At 36.6% G+C, this 17,241-nt stretch overlaps 2 protein-coding genes across 5 annotated transcripts in view; one reads left to right on the top strand and one right to left on the bottom strand.

Moving 5' to 3' along the window:
- The window catches only part of cep192 (centrosomal protein 192), a 37,583-nt gene extending 26,185 nt beyond the window's left edge, over positions 1 to 11,398 (top strand). For 3 of the 4 annotated variants that reach the window (XM_048153523.1, XM_048153525.1, XM_048153522.1), the window contains 19 exons: positions 40 to 158; positions 357 to 542; positions 1,751 to 1,841; positions 2,825 to 3,004; positions 3,084 to 3,344; positions 3,543 to 3,664; positions 4,632 to 4,741; positions 4,871 to 5,033; positions 5,112 to 5,293; positions 5,448 to 5,571; positions 5,730 to 5,835; positions 8,439 to 8,646; positions 8,770 to 8,846; positions 8,937 to 9,032; positions 9,193 to 9,312; positions 9,535 to 9,644; positions 9,814 to 9,943; positions 10,216 to 10,274; positions 10,696 to 11,398. In XM_048153523.1, coding sequence (XP_048009480.1) covers positions 40 to 158; positions 357 to 542; positions 1,751 to 1,841; positions 2,825 to 3,004; positions 3,084 to 3,344; positions 3,543 to 3,664; positions 4,632 to 4,741; positions 4,871 to 5,033; positions 5,112 to 5,293; positions 5,448 to 5,571; positions 5,730 to 5,835; positions 8,439 to 8,646; positions 8,770 to 8,846; positions 8,937 to 9,032; positions 9,193 to 9,312; positions 9,535 to 9,644; positions 9,814 to 9,943; positions 10,216 to 10,274; positions 10,696 to 10,828 — 2,577 coding nt within the window. In that variant the 3' untranslated portion in view covers positions 10,829 to 11,398. The remainder of the gene's footprint in view (positions 1 to 39; positions 159 to 356; positions 543 to 1,750; positions 1,842 to 2,824; positions 3,005 to 3,083; positions 3,345 to 3,542; positions 3,665 to 4,631; positions 4,742 to 4,870; positions 5,034 to 5,111; positions 5,294 to 5,447; positions 5,572 to 5,729; positions 5,836 to 8,438; positions 8,647 to 8,769; positions 8,847 to 8,936; positions 9,033 to 9,192; positions 9,313 to 9,534; positions 9,645 to 9,813; positions 9,944 to 10,215; positions 10,275 to 10,695) is intronic. The other variant, XM_048153524.1, reaches the window with a different exon arrangement.
- Positions 11,399 to 12,537: 1,139 nt separating this feature from the next.
- Positions 12,538 to 16,958, bottom strand: LOC125243715 (ly6/PLAUR domain-containing protein 2-like). Its single transcript, XM_048153528.1, has 3 exons — positions 16,796 to 16,958; positions 15,886 to 16,002; positions 12,538 to 13,154 (listed from the first exon to the last, which is right to left on the bottom strand). The coding sequence occupies exons 1-3, from the start codon at positions 16,941 to 16,943 to the stop codon at positions 12,937 to 12,939; spliced, it is 483 nt and encodes a 160-aa protein (XP_048009485.1). The 5' UTR covers positions 16,944 to 16,958; the 3' UTR covers positions 12,538 to 12,936.
- Between the last annotated feature and the right edge of the window lie 283 nt (positions 16,959 to 17,241).

Genomic DNA, 17,241 nt, shown 5'->3' with positions numbered 1-17,241 from the left:
TTTCATTCCAGTTTCCTTGTCTTTCTGGCTGTTTTTCAGAGTGCTGATGGTGACAGCTGTTTCACTGTGAGGCCAGAGGAACTGGCTCTGAAAGCTGGAGAGGAGCAAGGAGTAGTGGTCTCCTTCACTGCCCAGGACACACAAAAGCGCAAGGAGAGGCATGTTCATTCATATTGATTTAGTTTTTGTACATCTGAGCTTTATTTTTTTTTTTTCTTGTTTTAAATGGTACACAGTTCAAATTGTCAAAAATATAGTTTGACACTTGAGGGAAAATGTAGTTTTAAAATATATTTGCTACTTCATATTGTTGCAATTTCAAGTAATTTTTTTTTTTCTTCTTTTTCTCCCCTCAGCATGTTGTCAATTCTGGTTCTACCCAGTGGACCTCAGTATGAGGTTATGTTGAAAGGAGAGATGGTCCAGGGAGTTTCTGGGAAAGTGGCATCCCTACCTGCTGTATTATCACAGGCTGAAGTCCCACCTATCCTCTCCAACAAACAGTTCATGGCATGGGGAGGGGTTACACTGGGCAGAGCAGTGTGAGTACACATAGCCTTAGAAAGTAGAGGTGTAACGGTTCAGATTACTCATGGTTCGGTTTCGATCACAGTTTTAATATAAATTTATTAATGTTAAATAATGAAACTACAAGCAACAGCACAAATACAGTAGACAAAAGATACAAATAAAATAATCAAAAATAAGTTTTCAGGTAGGTCTAACAGCAGTTTTCAGCTACAGAAATTGAAGTAATGTAAAATAAGTCTTCACTGTATAAATTAAATAGATTAATCTTTATTAAAGTTTCAGAAGTTATTCAGTCAAGAGGTTTTTTTTTTTTTTGGTTTTTTTTTCCTATTAACATTTAGAAACACAGACTGCAGCAGGCATATTAGGTTGCTGTCACTTACAAGACAATACATGGATCCAATATACTGATACTGGTACACATCCGTTGTCTTTCTTGACTGTTCGGCTCACCAAGACAGGCGTGTTGACACAATATTGTGTGAATTTGTTCAAGCACAAGAAGACAAAAGAGAACTAAATTGAGTATTCACATGCTGTTTTTATTATTCGCACATGTAGTGTTCGGTGTGCAGGCTTCGGATGTGTGCACACAGAGAACTTCTCTCGCCACATGCATGAGTTCTCTTTTGCTTCATCTTGCGCTTAAATGTTTAAATTGGCAAAGCTTAAAAACGTGCAAATTAAAAAGTTTCATGACTTTTCAGCACTGGCTCGAATGGGACAGTGACCATTCCGTCAACTGTCCAAAGCGTCTTTCACGTTGGCCCCAGCTTTTAGGGCAGTCCTTATTGTCGAGTCCTGACCAACGCTTTTGTTATTGTTTTGTCTGTTCGAATTGGCCTTGACTGCCTGTTTAAACACAGAAGGCAATGTGTGCTTGCCATGCTGAACTGCAACAGATTTACACACTAACAGTTGATTGGACTGCTACTCTCATGTGAAATGCATGCAGATTGTATTCATTGACAGAAACTTACATTAGCGGAACTATCTGTCTGTTTTATGTGTTGTTGTTGTTTTCACCAAAGCATATTATAGATGCGTCGTCAGATTTAAGATTAACTACGGTGCAAATGCATGCTAAACCATGGGTGGAGAGCGATACTGTTCGTTTTTTCACCAAGAACTGTTACACCACCCCTAATAGAAAGTCATAGAAACTGCTGTAAACAATATACAAGTGAAATGTATGTGGATGATGCTTGTGTGTTTGTAGGCAACAGAAACTGGTGCTAAGGAACAATTCACCCACTACATCACAGCAACTCAGACTTCTCATCAGGGGTCAAGACCAAGATTGTTTCCAGGTAAGCTAACTCTGTGAGAAATTTAATTTTGTACATTCTACATTCATTTGCCAAATGTGAGTAAAAACACGGGCATTGGTGAATATTAGTGTTGTGACGGTGAGGAAATTTTCCCTCCGGTTAATCGACGTGTTACAACACCGGTAATACCAGTATGACCGGGATGGGGGGTTCCTTTTGCGCCTAGCTTTCAAATTGCCAATTTGAAAACGAAAGTAAAACACACACACAGCCTGAAATGAATGAACTGAAAACATCCGAGCCAGTAGACATGCACCGAATGAATGGCCATGCACATTTTACTTTCACTTTTAAATTGGCGCCAATTCAGGGGCGGCATTGCTTGAATGGTGGGTTATTATTCTTAATGAAAAACACAACAACTAGGAAAAACAACTAATCCTTTGCAGGTTTCCTGTTAGCACTGGGTTTAAATCCAAAATGTTGCAAAAATCTTTTGCCATCGTCGTGTCAGTCAGCTCCTCGCTCTCCTCGTCAACACCAACTATCACAGCAAGCCTAGTGAATATGCGAAACAGTTGGTCGATAACTTGCTGCTGCATATTTTGTTAAAAAAAAAAGAAAAAAAAAAAAGCTGCTTGCATGTAAATCAACAGTGTCTCGGAGCAGTTTGGTTTGCAGTAAATAATACTCTGCATGATCTCTGTACAACTGTAGAGTTGGGTTCGCTTATAACGTGCATTTGAAAATGCAACATTTTTCCCTTATTTGAAATGAGAATTATTTAAGAATCTGTTGTTAACAAAAGAGACACCCTGCAGTTTTCTGGCAAAATAAAAGCTTTGATTTAACATTTTAAAAGTAAAGATATTACACAGTCATGAATATAGTAAGATTTTACTTCCAGAACCCAACTGTTGCAGCCAACCAGCTCCTTAGTTTTGTAGAACCGGTGGCAGTATATCCACATGTCTATAATTTATCTTTTCTCTCCTTTGTCTTTTTCTGTCTCAACCCTCCAGCTGCAGAGTTCATTCGGCCCAGATGAGCGACTGACACGTAACAGAGAGCTATCAATCAAACCCAAAGAGGATGTGACTGTTCATCTGCTCTTTGCTCCTACTCGCGTTGCCTCCATGCTGGCCAAACTGGAGATTAAGCAGTCTGCTGCACGTGCCTCCCAGCCTGGGGTCAAATTCACTGTGAGTTTATTTATAACCTCTGATAAACAGTAATATTGTGCTACAAATAGGTGGTTACACTTTATCATGGTGTTCTCAGATCCCTTTGTCGGGATATGGCGGCACAAGTAACGTGATCCTGGAGGAGTTGAGGAAACGTTCAGAAGGCTATGTGGCCACGCTGGGTGGAGTTCAGGCCGGCCGTGTCAGTAAACTCTGCGTGTGCGTGCGGAACACGGGCTCACGTGCTGCCTTCGTAAAAGCGATACCGTACAGCAGTCTTCAGAATAGAGCCGTCATGGACTCGACCATTATTAGCTTGTCCCCTTCACAGTTTGTCCTGAAAGAGAGAACGCAGGAGGTGAGCCAAGTGCACATTTTACTTTTGTTTTTGTTTTTGTCTTTCAAAAGGTTTTGTTGTGGTGTGGTGTTTTTCTTGCTTTTAGAAAAGATTCCTTTCACATAACATTTAAAGATTTTATTCAGAAATTGCTTTTGGACTGATATCCATGTTTACACCTGTATTTGCTTGGAAAATTTATCAGTGCTGCTTCTACAGGTGATCACAATAGCGATGAAGGCTTCACGCAGAGAGCAGGCTCTCTGTCAGTCCGGTGCCGCTCTCCTTGCCACTGTCTGCCTCTTCTGTGGGGACGAGGTCTCTCGACAACAGTTTAGGAAGTCAGTGATTTTTCTCATTTGACTTGATTGGCAGAATTCTAAGCTGAAATGAGAAGAATTTTAGTCTTAGAATATTTTTTTTTTATTATTATTATTATTATTATTATTAAAAAAAAAAAGTAATATGCAATTTATTTGATTTAAAATTAACTAGTTATTATATAACTAGTAAATATGAATTATACACTACTGTTCAAAACTTTGGAATGACTTTTTTTTTATCACAAAGACTACATTTATTTGCTAAAAAATACAGTAACTTAATTTTAATAAATTAATTAATAAATGCTGTAGAAGTATTGTTCATTCTTAATTCATGTTAACTAAATTAGTTAACTAATGTTAGTTAATGAAACCTTATTGTAAAGTGTTACCAATGTTTTTAAATAGAAAATAATTCTTTAAATTGTAGTAGTTCACAATATTACTGTTTTTACTGTTTTTTTATTTTTATTTTTTTATTTTAAATAAATGCAGCCTTGGTGAGCAAAAACATTTGGGGAAAAAAAAAAAAAAAAAAAACCTTCATTATTCCATTATTATTTCAGGTTTTTGACCGCTAGTGTATATTATCATATATAATATATACAAGATGTGATATTAATATCACATCACAATATACCAATTATGGAAACTACTCAAAAAAATAAAATAATTAAAGATGACTTGTGTAATTTATGTATTTTTGCAATGGAAAAAAATAAATGAAAACTAACCAAATAATGTGTATTTTGTTAGAGGCTTTGAATTGAACATGGTAGTTTGCCTCCGATTCAAAACGCATTATTATATCACATTTATTTTTCAAGTGTTGTGCGTAGCTATCCATAGTGCTCTGGAGATCTCTTTGGAAATTAAATATTATTAAATATTGAACTGATCTGTGAGAGGAAAGCTCAGTTGATTTTTAGACATTGTGTGATGGTAAAACTTGTTTTGTAATTTTATATTTTAATCTGTTTTTAAGGTTATTACAAATCAAACCAGAAGCGGGGAATAAAGTACTGTCTGAGAACAGCTTATTGAAGAGTATTCCCTTTGATGAAATGTTCCTCGGAGAGGAGCAGGTTCAGGAGGGTAAGATGACAAGGATTGGCTCAAATTGAATTACTTTTACTCATTAACTGACCCTGGTTGTGATTTTTTTTTTTTTTTTTTTTTTTTTTTTTTTTTTTTTTTTTGGCTTTATGATTGGTTCATTTTCAGCTTATGATCTGCCTCAGAGGCCAAATGAAGCTCAAATTTTCTATGGCAACATGAGCAAAGTGATGCTGTCGCTGTTTGGCACTGTGGAAATGTCCGACTCTGGAGAGAGTGACCATATGGAGTCCATCAGGCCTTCACAGCGGCATGCTTCTGAATCAGACAGGTAATCATCTTCAATGAATAACATAGTGAACAAATTATTGCTTTTCAACTTTACGCTGCTGATGAAGTTAATGTGTAGTTCTCCACGCAGTGGTTTGGGGTCATCAGGCCGTTACATCAGTAATGTTTCTCTGGACGTGCTGCCAGTCAAAGGTCCTCCATTAAGCCCATCAGAACCTGTGCTGAAACAAACAGAGCTGAACCTGGAGAACACCTGGAGCATCAAGCCTGAACAGCTGGTTCTCACTGCACCCACTATTAGTAAGACTCATTTGAGTTTAAGAATGTGATATTGAAAATTACCTCAAGTGGTTCAAGTGTATAGCATTAGCATTTGTTTGAAGCAAAATCACTTGGCATAGTGGGATTGAATGCATCCCCCTCCAAATGTTATTTTCTGTTGGCTTATTTGCAGACAGTGCGGCTGACACCAGGCATGTGCAAATAATGAACCGCTCAAACAGAGAGCTGAGCTTTGAGCTGTCCTGGCCTGCCCACTGCCTTACCATCACCCCACAGCACGGAGTCATTGAACCTCAGTACGAGACTTGCATATAAACAAACACTAGGAAAATCAATGAAACACAATCACCTTAATGTTTTGTTCTCATATTGTCGTTTAAAGTACATGGCTGATATAAATATTTAGCATTTTAACAAATTTAAATCTATAGCCATTTTCTTTTTCTTTTTTTAGGAGCCATTTGCAAATACTCATCAGTCCTAATCCATCTTTGGCATCCAAATCCTCCATGCTCCCCTGGAGTGGACAGATCTATGTACAATGTGATGATCAACAGAAGGTACTAGTTTCCCTCAAAACAAAATGGTGGGAATTTACATGTTTTCAAGGATTGCCTCTAGTTTATATATCAACATGACATGCTGTTGATTAATCACAAAAAATAATTTTAAAGTAATGTGCTTAAGCCTTGTTCAGACTGCTACATTCTTATGTAGTTTGAAATCGTATTCAAATCGCATTTCTGGAATTCTGTTTCAGTCAGACCGCTCTGATCAGATTTTGTGTAGGTTTTCTGCATGTTACTTTGTCACGCCACATAAAACGTAAACATTTTAGATGTTGTTGTAGGAAACGCGTAAATTTTTTGCATAAATGAGGTTGTTGCAAAGTGCAGATCGAGTAGAAAATTTCTAGGGCTGTAGTCAACCAAAGAAATGCTTAGTCGACCAAAGTCCTGTCCTGTCCTGCGCAACGATCAGTCGACTAAAAAAAAAAAAAAAAGACGCGATGTCTTTTTTGATTGAACATTTATTAAACAATTATAATAGAGCATTTATAAAACAACAACGAAAAACATCAATAATACATAAAACTATAATAATAATACAATTCTTTGAAAATTAGGTTATTTTTTAAACTGCAAAGTGTTCTGTCCTAGGTCTATAGTGACCGTCACAATCGTGCACCTGACCACACCACACGCTACAAAAAATATAACTGCTAAAAATCCTAACAAAAGCTCTCGATTATACATGCTGTATATTCTTCTTTACTTTCAAAGCTATGGGTTAACTTTTGTCCAACCGATCTAGGCGTTTTAAAACAAACACAAACAAACGCCTGTGGCATGGCCTGTGGATGCGCCTAGTACATAACCAATAAAATATATAAACTTTTCGACATTAGACATAGCAAAGCTGTCTGACACATTTATATCTCGCTTACCGCTTTTAGGTGATAGGTCATATTGGTCGTTGAGCTATGGTAAGTTAGCTTTAGGCCGCATAGCTTGCACTCCACAGTCTTGTCGTCTTTTTTTGTAAAATGCAGCCAAACAAAAGATTTACATTTCTTGGACTTTTTTTCGACTAAAGCCCAAAACAAGTAGCGTTCTAACTGAATGAATACAGCAAAACTACCTATATTCCTTACTGAGCGCGAAGCAGCAGTGCAGCCAGCCACAGGTGCGGTTCCCGAGTGTTCATGTGGTGCGCTAAACTGTGGCGCCGTTATAAAATAGCCTAAATTAAAGCATTTAAAGTTTGGTATAAAACATAGGCTAATTATATTTAGAATACAGTAATATGTAACTGCTAATAAAGGAATAAATATCAAGGAGTAAATCAATGAAAATTTCTTTATTGGTAAAAAAATAAAAAAATTTTTTATTTTTTTTGCGACTGGTCGACCAATGAGAATGTCAGTCGACCAAAACGGCATCGACCGATTAGTCGACTAAACGACTAAAGTTGACAGCCCTAAAAATTTCAGTATACTGCTAGTCGGCCTGGTCTACACACCTCTTTGAATATTGAGACTAGGGTTGTCAAAAGTGGTGATCCACGCTTCAAAAACATGGTTTGGATTTAAACCCAGTGCTAATAGTGAACCTGCAAATGATTAGTTGCATTTTTCTAGTTGTTTCTCATTAAGAATAATAATAAACCCACCATTTGCGCCCCATATTGGTGCCAATACGAAAGCGAAAGTAATATGCGCACGGCTGCACAGGCATTTATTAAGGTGCGTGTCTACTAGTGCGGAGCATTTTTCAGTTCATTCCTATGGAAACTCCACTTCCATATGAATTAATTGAAAATTCTCTATCTGCTCCGCACCATAATGAATGCCCGTGCGCATTTTACTTTCGCTTTTGAATGAGCAATTTAAAAGTAAGGTGCAGACAGTATATTTGCAGAGGTATTACTGGTGTTACACGTCGATAAACCGGTGGGAAAATCCCTAGAAAGCAGCCGTCTATCAGTGGATCCCTAATATATCCGCTGATAGATGTCTGCTTTCAAACGCTCCCATGTGTATCTGTCTATTTACAACATGTTTTGAAGCGTTGATCTTTGTAGCCAATCACAGACATATATTGACCGCGTGAACACAATGGCCAGTAAGAGGTGTTTAAGAATCCGCTAGGGGGAAATGCTGGTATCGTCACCATTTTTAAAAAATTTCAGTACCGCTTGGTACCGAAGTCAGTACTTTTGACAAACCTAATTGAGACCATGGGGGACACCAATCAGATCTGGGTAGCGTTTCCCAAAAGCATCGTAAGCCTAAGTTGATCGTAGCTCCATTGGTTTCAATGGAGCTACGATCAACTTAAGCTTACGATGCTTTTGGGTAACGCTGCCCAGAACAGTTGCGATTACACAATGTGGACAGTCAATCCTTTAGATCAGATTCCAATCAGAGATGACAAATCGTTTTTAAACTGACAGTATGAACATAGCCTTAGTTGCACAAGCATATGGAGCAAAGCATTCCAGTCAGTTTAATAACAGAAATGTCCTCACATTTGCTTTTTGTTTTTAATTAGCTTGTATAATTTCTTCTGTAAAAAAAAAAAGTGTGTTACAGCGGGTACATATAAAACATCATGGTTTTGCTTTCTTCATAATGTCTCTTCTTATGTCTTTTTCTCTGAAGTCCATTAAAGTCCAGATCCGGCAGGATCTGGCCATGGATGTCTCTGCCACTAGCTGTGCCATGGACCGCTCTTTATGCCCACTTCCCCCTCAGGCTGAGACCCCTACTGTACCAGGACAGAAACCTCAGAGTAGCAGCGCCCAACCTCAGGTTGAGATCAAGAACCGAACCTTGGTCTTCCCACCCACTGCCTCTGGAGAGTCATCAGGTAACGTTAGAACCTGCCATCTGAACTGCATCATTGTGATAATGAGACATTAGAACTTTCAATATAATTCTGAAATCTTGGCCTATTAAAATTGTTTAAGGAAAACTTTTTTCCTTTGCGCAGAATGTTCTCTGGAGGTGGAGAATCATGGAGAGGAGGTGAGGTGGTACCTCTCTTCATTTGCACCTCCATATGTGAAGGTATGTGATTGTTGGCATTACATAATTTTGGAACCTTTTCATTCTTGAGGGATTTTTGGATTTTGACTCTGCTGTTGTCTCTTGGTTCAGGGTGTCGATAGCAGTGGAGATGTGTATCGTGCCACATACTCTGCCTTCAGATGTGAGAAGGTATCTGGGACTTTAGGGATTCAAGAGAGGATGAAGGTAAGGCTGCGTGTGTCCAAACATCATCATGTCTCTGACAGATCTAACGCTTTTTAACCTGATTTAACCTGTTTTGTTGGCTGTTTTTGGTTTGGGTTTTGTTGGTGGTGTTTGTTTTATTTGACTTTTGTTTTTGTTTTTGTTTTTGTTTTGTTAAAAGGTTCCAATCACTTTCCTCCCACGTGACCGAGGAGATTATGCCCAGTTTTGGGATTTGGAATGCCACCCAGCAGCCAAACCTCAGCACAAGAGCCGTATTCGCTTCCAGCTGTGTGGCACTGTAAGTCTCTTGAATGCAGTGTTCTGTAGTTTGTGTCCTTTTATAGCTAGACTAAACTAATGCAGCTCCCATTAAATTTGCCTGCTAACCACATGGGCTGTTAGCTGAAAGTGCAATTTCTGTAATGCATTAATCAATGTGAGACTGAAAGAGCAATGCATGAACAGTACTCTAATTTGGAATGGTAGTCTTTCACAGTTGTGTATTAATTTGCGTTTACAGGGCATAAGAGCAGGAGAAGGATCGAGTGTTAAAGAAAATTGTTCCTTGGTGAAAACAGAAGCCACTGTGAAGAACAGGAAGAGACCGGAGTCTACAGGCTCAAAGACAGGGTAAGAGTCTTTTTCACACTGAAGTACAACTGACCGTCTTGTCTTATTAACCTGTAGATCTCAGCACTACAAGCAGCAACTAATCTAAATCTGATCTACAGAGGAAGATTGAACTTTCTCCTCTAAAACATTTCATAGACATTTTGCCGTTTATCTTTAATTCATTCAGATCTTCAACTGAGACCCAAAAGAGGGGAGTTTATGCACCCCAAAGTCTGTACACATTTCCTGCCACACGTGTGGGCTTCACCAGCACGCTGAAGGTTAACTTCAGAAACAACTCCTCCAACACGCATGAGGTGAGAGAACAGTGCTGCACTAATGACCTTCAGAGTCACATGACATTTGTAAAGCAGCAACAACTAATCAGTACAGACATTTCACAGTTGATTAAAGTTCTGTTTCTATGAGGAAAATACATTAAGAATTCACAGAGCCATTATTTACATATAAAATACATTCAAATCTAACAACTTCAGTCATATTGCATGTTGATGTGTGCAGTGTTATTACTGCTGCACCTAAATGTCTGGCATGAGACTTATTTTGAGCTTTTCTAATTAACTTGCAGCTAAAATTCATAAGTCCTAAAGAGCCTTTCCACATCAAGCATTCAAATTATTCTCTAAGGTGAGTTAAAATCTCTCTTGCTTGTTCTTTAGTAGTAGTAGTAAGTCTTACTGTTTGCTCAAGCCAATTTAAGAAATAATAGCAAGTAGAGAGAGTTTTTTGAAGCATTCCATGTCACTTCCTGCTGCCAATGCCTGATGTGAAGGCTCTGAGTCTGAGCTCAACCACAGGTCGGCCAGGTGTTATTTTTGTTTTGTTTTTTTGTGGTTTGTAGCACTATATGCATGTTTTGTGTGTGTGTACTAAATGTGTGTGGTGGTATAAATCATTTTTAACTTGAGTTTAAACTCCAAAACTTATCTAAATATTTTTGAAGTTCTTGCATTCTATATCAGTCGGCTTTTTTTTTTTTTTTTTTTTTTTTTTTTTTTAAACCTGCATGTTTTCAAGCATTTGAACCTTTTTCCATGTGCCTTTCTAGATCACAACACTACATCAACCTCCCTGTGCAGTTCGTGGCGGCCGCTGCGGGCCAGTTTTCCGGCACGCTACTCGTACAGACGGACACAGACGCTAAACTCGCCATAGAGCTGAATGGAGAAGCCTTGCCATAAAGACCTGCTCGACATACCCACTCACCGCCAGCAGAGGCCACTGTAAGACGAAGCTAATAATGAAGAGACCTACTTGAACATTTTTTTTCTTCTAAAATGCTTTGCAAAAGAATGTCAAGCTTTGTGTTTTCCCCCACCCTGCGTTTTTATAGTTGTCAACTATCATCTTTATACTTGTGTTCTTTTAGATACAAGCACCATGCAATATGGATATTATATATCCAGCATCACAACTTGTCGTCATTTTTATGTTTGCCACAGTTTATCACCTTTGTATCACTGATGTAATGTCTGAATCAGTTTTCCTGCCATTTTCTACCTTGTTGGAAGGATTTGTTTTATTTTGTGTAACTGTTAACATGAGCTCACCTGTTGATAGAAGTGTTCACATAATGAGGCTGGACAAATATTTTGAAGAAAGATCTGCATCACCATTAGTTGAAGATTGCACATGCTCTGTACAGCACAAAAACCATTTTGTTTTTTTGTTTTTTGTTTTTTGGTCTGTTTTGTAGGTATTTATTTTAAATCAGTTCTTGATAAATAAAAATAATTTTATTTACTGGTGAATTGTCTTCCACTAATGTGTATCCTACTTTTACTATAATCAGTAGAACTCTCTAACAGCAAAGCATTTTCTATAGTGAAGGGTCATTTTATTATGTTTGTTGATTAGCTACAACTTTTGAAGAAATGTCTTCAAGGGTTAGTTCACCCAAAAATGAAACTTCTGTCATTAATTACTCACCCTCATGTCATTCCAAACCCGCAAGCCCTTCATCTTCGTAACACAAAATCATATATTTTGGTTTTTTATCCCTGACAGAAAGCAACATAATTACCATCATTCAAGGTCCAGAAAGGTATCAAAGACATAATTAAAATAGTCCATGTGACTGCAGTGGTTCAACCTTAATGTTATGAAGTGACGAGAATACTTTTTGTGCGCAAAAACAAAAATAACGACTTTATTCAACAATTTCTGTTGAATAGTGCAGGCTTCTGTGTTTACATCCGAACAACAGGTGTTGTGCCGAATTTTGACCCCCTGCTAAATTATCACCCCCCTCGCTGAAGTCGCTAACTGATTGCCTAATACTAACCCCTCCCCACACCTACTCCTAAACCTACCAATACGGGGTAATAATCTGGCAGGGGGTCGAAATTAGGCACAACACTGGCTCCGTATTGGTCGACGCTTTTCACATGAGCCCCACAACATGTGTGATGCTGACACAGAAGCTGGCCAATAATGAGCTGGCGTTTGGATGTAAACATGGAAGCCTTTTGCAGTGCGTCAACTGTGTACGAGACTGACGGGGTAGAGAAGAAATTGTTAAAGTCGTTAATTTTTTTTTGTTTTTGTGCAGTCAGCTTGAGATCCTTCCCATCTAAACTGATACAGGGAAAGCTGAAGGTCGGAGTAATGAAAGGTGAATTGCTACAACAGAAACTAACCTTTAACCCTACCCCACACCCTGACAGATGCCCCCTTCCTTTCGGCATTCCCATTACTCTAACGTGCAGATACCCATACTTGGGCTAAGCTCAGTAATAAGTAATCAGTTAATGAGTTTTATGAGAATTCGGATAACCAGCCAAAACTATGATCTTCACAAAAAAGTTTTGTTATATAGTGTACCATTAACATTTTTAAAAGTTAGTTTTGTTTATAACCCATTGTTTTTTGCATTAATTCAAAACCAGTATTAGATTTTAGAATTTTATTTATTAGAAGTGCAGTTCTTCATTTAAGTAAAAGGATTTTAAACGCCTATATCCATAGATATAAACATCTAGGGCCTGAATTCATGTACAACAGTAGTTAACATTTGATTATACACATTCTCTAGTATACACAGGCCATAGTCTTCAAAATCTTTAAGTTTGCATATAAACAATTACTTGAATATGACCAGATGTCTGGAATACATAATAGGTTTAATAGACTGTACATCCTTATTTTCAACAAAAAGACTGTTACCAATGAAGCAGAAGGAATTAAGTTTTCTTGATAGCTCAGTAGTTACAAGGTTGTATTTTCAGTATGAAGACAGTTTTAGTCAATGATGGGATTTAATCCATCTATATCCCGAGTGCTGAACATCTCAGGTGTGCTGTGTGAAGAGGAGGATGATGAGGAACAGCGGTAGGACCAGCAGCCATCTGTGTAGTGTAATGCTTGCAGCTCCGCTGTAGTTGCACAGGTAACTGTTACAGCATGTCACCTGGAATCCATTTCCATTACTGTCCACAGAGGCACCTGCAGCAGCACTTGTGCAGAGTTTTGAAGGGGAGCATGTCTTCACAATGGCAGTAACGCTTCCTAAAAAGACAAATTTAAAGTTTATCTAGTTTTCCCTCTTCCTGTTCTTTCCTTGAGTTTCTCAGAGACAGTTTGCATTGGAAAGCCAAAATTTTAACACAGTATACCCACATCTGTCAGCTACCCACCCACACTGCTGCAACATGTGTACATATGATAATATATGTACAATTTATACTTAAATAGACAAAGTCAACGGGATGGTTGCAACAGTCCACAGGGGCAGTTCCAATATTCATTAAAATGTGATCAAATCATTCTTTAATATCATTGGTAACACTTTACAGTAAGGTTTATTAGTTAAACATTAGTTAATGTATTAACTAACATGAACTAACCATGAGCAATACATTTGTTACTGTATTTACTTATCTTTGTAAATGAAAATACAGTTGTTCATTGTTTGTTCATGTTAGTTCACAGTGCATTAACTAATGTTACCATGATTTTAATAATAATGTATTAGTAAATGTTGAAACTAACATTAACAAAGATTAATAAATGCTGTAGAAGTGCAGTTCATTATTAGTTCGTTAACTAAAGTAGTTAACTAATGTTAACTAATGAACCTTATTGTAAAATGTTACCATATCATTTTCAAATTTATTTACTTACTTTATTTATTTTACTTGTGCAAAGACAGGGTCTTCACTAAGTTAAACTAAAATGTATAAACACAAAGACTAGTAAAAGGAAAAAAAACAAAAAAACATTTTCAAGTAACAACCTGTCACATCCACCAGCTGCAAGTGCCCTGCACGCCAGCAGAGGGCACTGTTTACATTGACACTACAGACATCATGGACTCAGTTTCCCACAATGCTTTGTGTAATCATGTGCAGCTGTTTCCCATTACCTCCTTATCCCTGTGTCTCTCTCCTTATACAACCTTGTTCTATTGTTTGTCTCTTTGTGAAGTATTGTTTTGTGGTTCACAGCTTTTGTTTTCCTTGTTCCTGGACTTTGATATCTGCCATTTCCCGGTTTTCCTGTTCCCGTTTTGCCTACTGGATTTTTTATTATTTTTTTTCCCTTCACCCTCAGATATAGATATATAGACATATTTTCAAATAGTTGTATCTCGGACAAATATTGTCCTGTCCTCACAATACATAAATGGAAAGCTTATTTATTCAGCTTTCAGATGACATATAAATACCAATTTCAAAAATTCCAGGTTTATTTATATATATATATATATATATATATATATATATATATATATATATATATATATATATATATATATTAATCTTATTTATTTACTTTCAAAATTCTGTCATCTGATTGATAGTTCATACTTTTTTAGCAATTAAAAGGCCTTTTAGTATAATTAAAAAACTATAACAAACTATTAAAAAGCTATTATAAAACTAAAACTTCGGGTTATCTTTTTTCCCCCTATGAAATCTTTACTGATTTTTAAAAATTAAATGAGGATAATATATTTATTTATTAGTGCTTTGAATCATTTTGACAGATAACATTTACCTGCTTTAGAAACCTCAGGAAAAACAGCTAATAGGAGAAAGAAAGAAAGAAAGAAAGAAAGAAAGAAAGAAAGAAAGAAAGAAAGAAAGAAAGAGAATGAAAGAGAAAGAACGATAGAAGAAAGAAAGGGAAAGAAAGAAAGAAAGACAGAAAGAGATATAAAGAGAGAAAAAGAAAGAAAGAGAGAAAGACAGAAAGAGATAGAAAGAAAGAAAGAAAGAAAGAAAGAAAGAAAGAAAAAGAACGAGAGAGAAAGACAGAAAGAAAGAGATAGAAAGAGATAGAAAGAGAAAGAGAGAAAAATAAAGACAGATAGAAAGAGAAAGAAAGAGAAAGAGATAGAAAGAAAAAGAGAAAGAGACAGAAAGAAAAAGCACGAGAGAGAAAGACAGAAAGAGAGAAAAAGAAAGAGAGAAAGATACAAAGAGAAAGAAAGATAGAAAAAGAAAGAAAGAAAGAAAGAGAGAGAGAGAAAAAGAAAGACAGAGAAAGAAAGAAAAAGCAAAAGCAAGAGAAATACAGAAATACAGAAAGAAAGAAAGAAAGAAAGAAAGAGAAAAGAATGCAGTGACAGAAAAGAGCTCTTGCCATAGATATTTTCTTATGATACCACATATTAAAATACCAAACATTATGTTAATTCTCTGACTTCTGAAAATAAAACATGAAGGAAAGTCCCCCACACAGAAGTGCCACCATTTGATGTGGCGGAAAATGTTTTTGCTGTTGTTCTTCTTGTTTCACTTCTCACAGTATCAGCAACTGCACCAAACTACATATTTTTGCTCAAGTTTGGGTCTCTAAATAAAACTGTTTTGCTTCCTCAAATGAGCTCCTCTAAATCATAAAAACTTTTCTGAAGAAAGGCATTTAGCAGAACGAAACTAAGGTGAGCAGATTTTAAAGATAAGTTTCGTTGTTGGATGTTTAATAGATATTATTATTATTGACTTTTTTTCAATGAAGACAGAGATTTGTTATAGGCTAATTCTGTAATTCTGTAGAGGCACACTTTTTGTTTTCATGATCTCAAATTCCAAATTGTTTATTAAAATTGTCTTTAATAATCCTGTATTGTAGCTAATACTCTAAAGAAAGATATGATCAGCTGATATCTGATGTTCTGTGGTAGTTCTGTCTATTCCTTTTAAGAAACTCATTATCATCAGATTATTTCTCTTCCACATTTTTACATTTCCCCATACTGAGAGCTGCTTTAATGTCAAGGGCATTTGCTCACCTAATGTGCCTACAGTGGTCATGCAGGTGTCCAGTGGAGCCTGGCAGTCCTGAAGGTTTTTGTTACATTCTTGATTTGATGTTGTAGAGGCACACACGTAACACTTAAGCGCATTTACTGCAAAAGAGCAAAGTAGACTGGCTCTTACATGAGAAATACATGAATTTATGTAATCAATATTGAATTATGATTTTTATTATGCAGTCTAACAGACAATTAATTCAACATTATGGAAATTTACAACATAAAACACTATTCTAATACTGTTTCACCCTTGATACTGTTAGTGCTGGAAAATACTGTTGTGTACACAATACACATTACAGCTTGGCTAAATATTAACAGTCACTTACATAGTCATGGAAAGGGTTACTGGTAAGGGTACTGCTGAAAAGTTTGGGGTCACTAAGATATTTTTTGAAAAACATTAATACTTTTATTCAGTAAGGATGTGTTAAATTGATCAAAAGTGAAAATAAAGACATTTATAATACTACAAAAGATTTTTATTTTAAATATACTGTTAATCCTGAAAAAAGTATGTTTCCACAAAAATAGCAACACGATTGTTATTGAACAATGTAATGACATTATTATTATTATTGTAATACTGTACAGACTTTAACCGTTTTTTTTTTTTTTTTTGGTCAAATAAATGCAGCCTTAGTGAACATATAAGACACATCCTTACAAAATCATAGACTCCAAACTTTTGAACAGTAGCATATTATTTTTATTTCTTTTTATTCAATACAGTAATTCTTAGCACTGTTTATAAATAGCAACTGAATTGTCTTCCAACAACAAAATTTGATATTGCAGAACTGTTCTTTCAAAATGGATTACAAAATATTAACCATTAAAGCATGTTGACAATCCAAAATGTAAGCAAGTAAAAGAGAAGCCATACCTGAGTGTACAGTTAGGAGTAAAAAGAGCAGGCTAGAAAGAGTCCCCATGCTGCTGAAACACTGACTGCATGTGTAGGAGACGATCACTGGGTGTTTCTGGCTGAGACTGAAACTCACTGTCTCCTCAAAGATCCACCCACCAGACATTCTTTCACTTGTCCTTTTGAAAGAGGTCACACACCAGCACAGCTGGCATTCCCTCATACTTTTGGCCTGTTGTCACAATGTGCATTCTGACATGATAACTGTTAGATGCAAATTTTACAAACAGAGCATTTTGTATGTAGCTTTGTCGTGGATGATGTCATATCCTCCTTGTTTACGACTGAGACGTAGTGTAAGAAAATTCAGACTAATCTCGACTGACTTTAAGCGAAAAATTCAGTGGCACTTTTATTCATTTCATTGAATTAATAATCATATATGCCTTGGTAAAAAGTTCAGA

This window comes from Megalobrama amblycephala, linkage group LG13, assembly GCF_018812025.1.
Source record: "Megalobrama amblycephala isolate DHTTF-2021 linkage group LG13, ASM1881202v1, whole genome shotgun sequence".
Classification (NCBI taxonomy): Eukaryota; Metazoa; Chordata; class Actinopteri; order Cypriniformes; family Xenocyprididae; genus Megalobrama; species Megalobrama amblycephala.
Note: the sequence above shows the minus strand (reverse complement) of the source record. Positions and strands in the feature narration are given on the sequence as shown.

Excerpts from the sequence above, each read along its gene's own strand:
- LOC125243715 (XM_048153528.1), bottom strand. The coding sequence starts at position 16,943 with ATGTCTGGTGGGTGGATCTTTGAGGAGACAGTGAGTTTCAGTCTCAGC. Across the intron at positions 16,003-16,795 it reads ACTCCTAACTGTACACTCAG|TAAATGCGCTTAAGTGTTAC; the intron begins GTATGGCTTCTC and ends GCTCTTTTGCAG. Across the intron at positions 13,155-15,885 it reads GACCACTGTAGGCACATTAG|GAAGCGTTACTGCCATTGTG; the intron begins GTGAGCAAATGC and ends TTGTCTTTTTAG.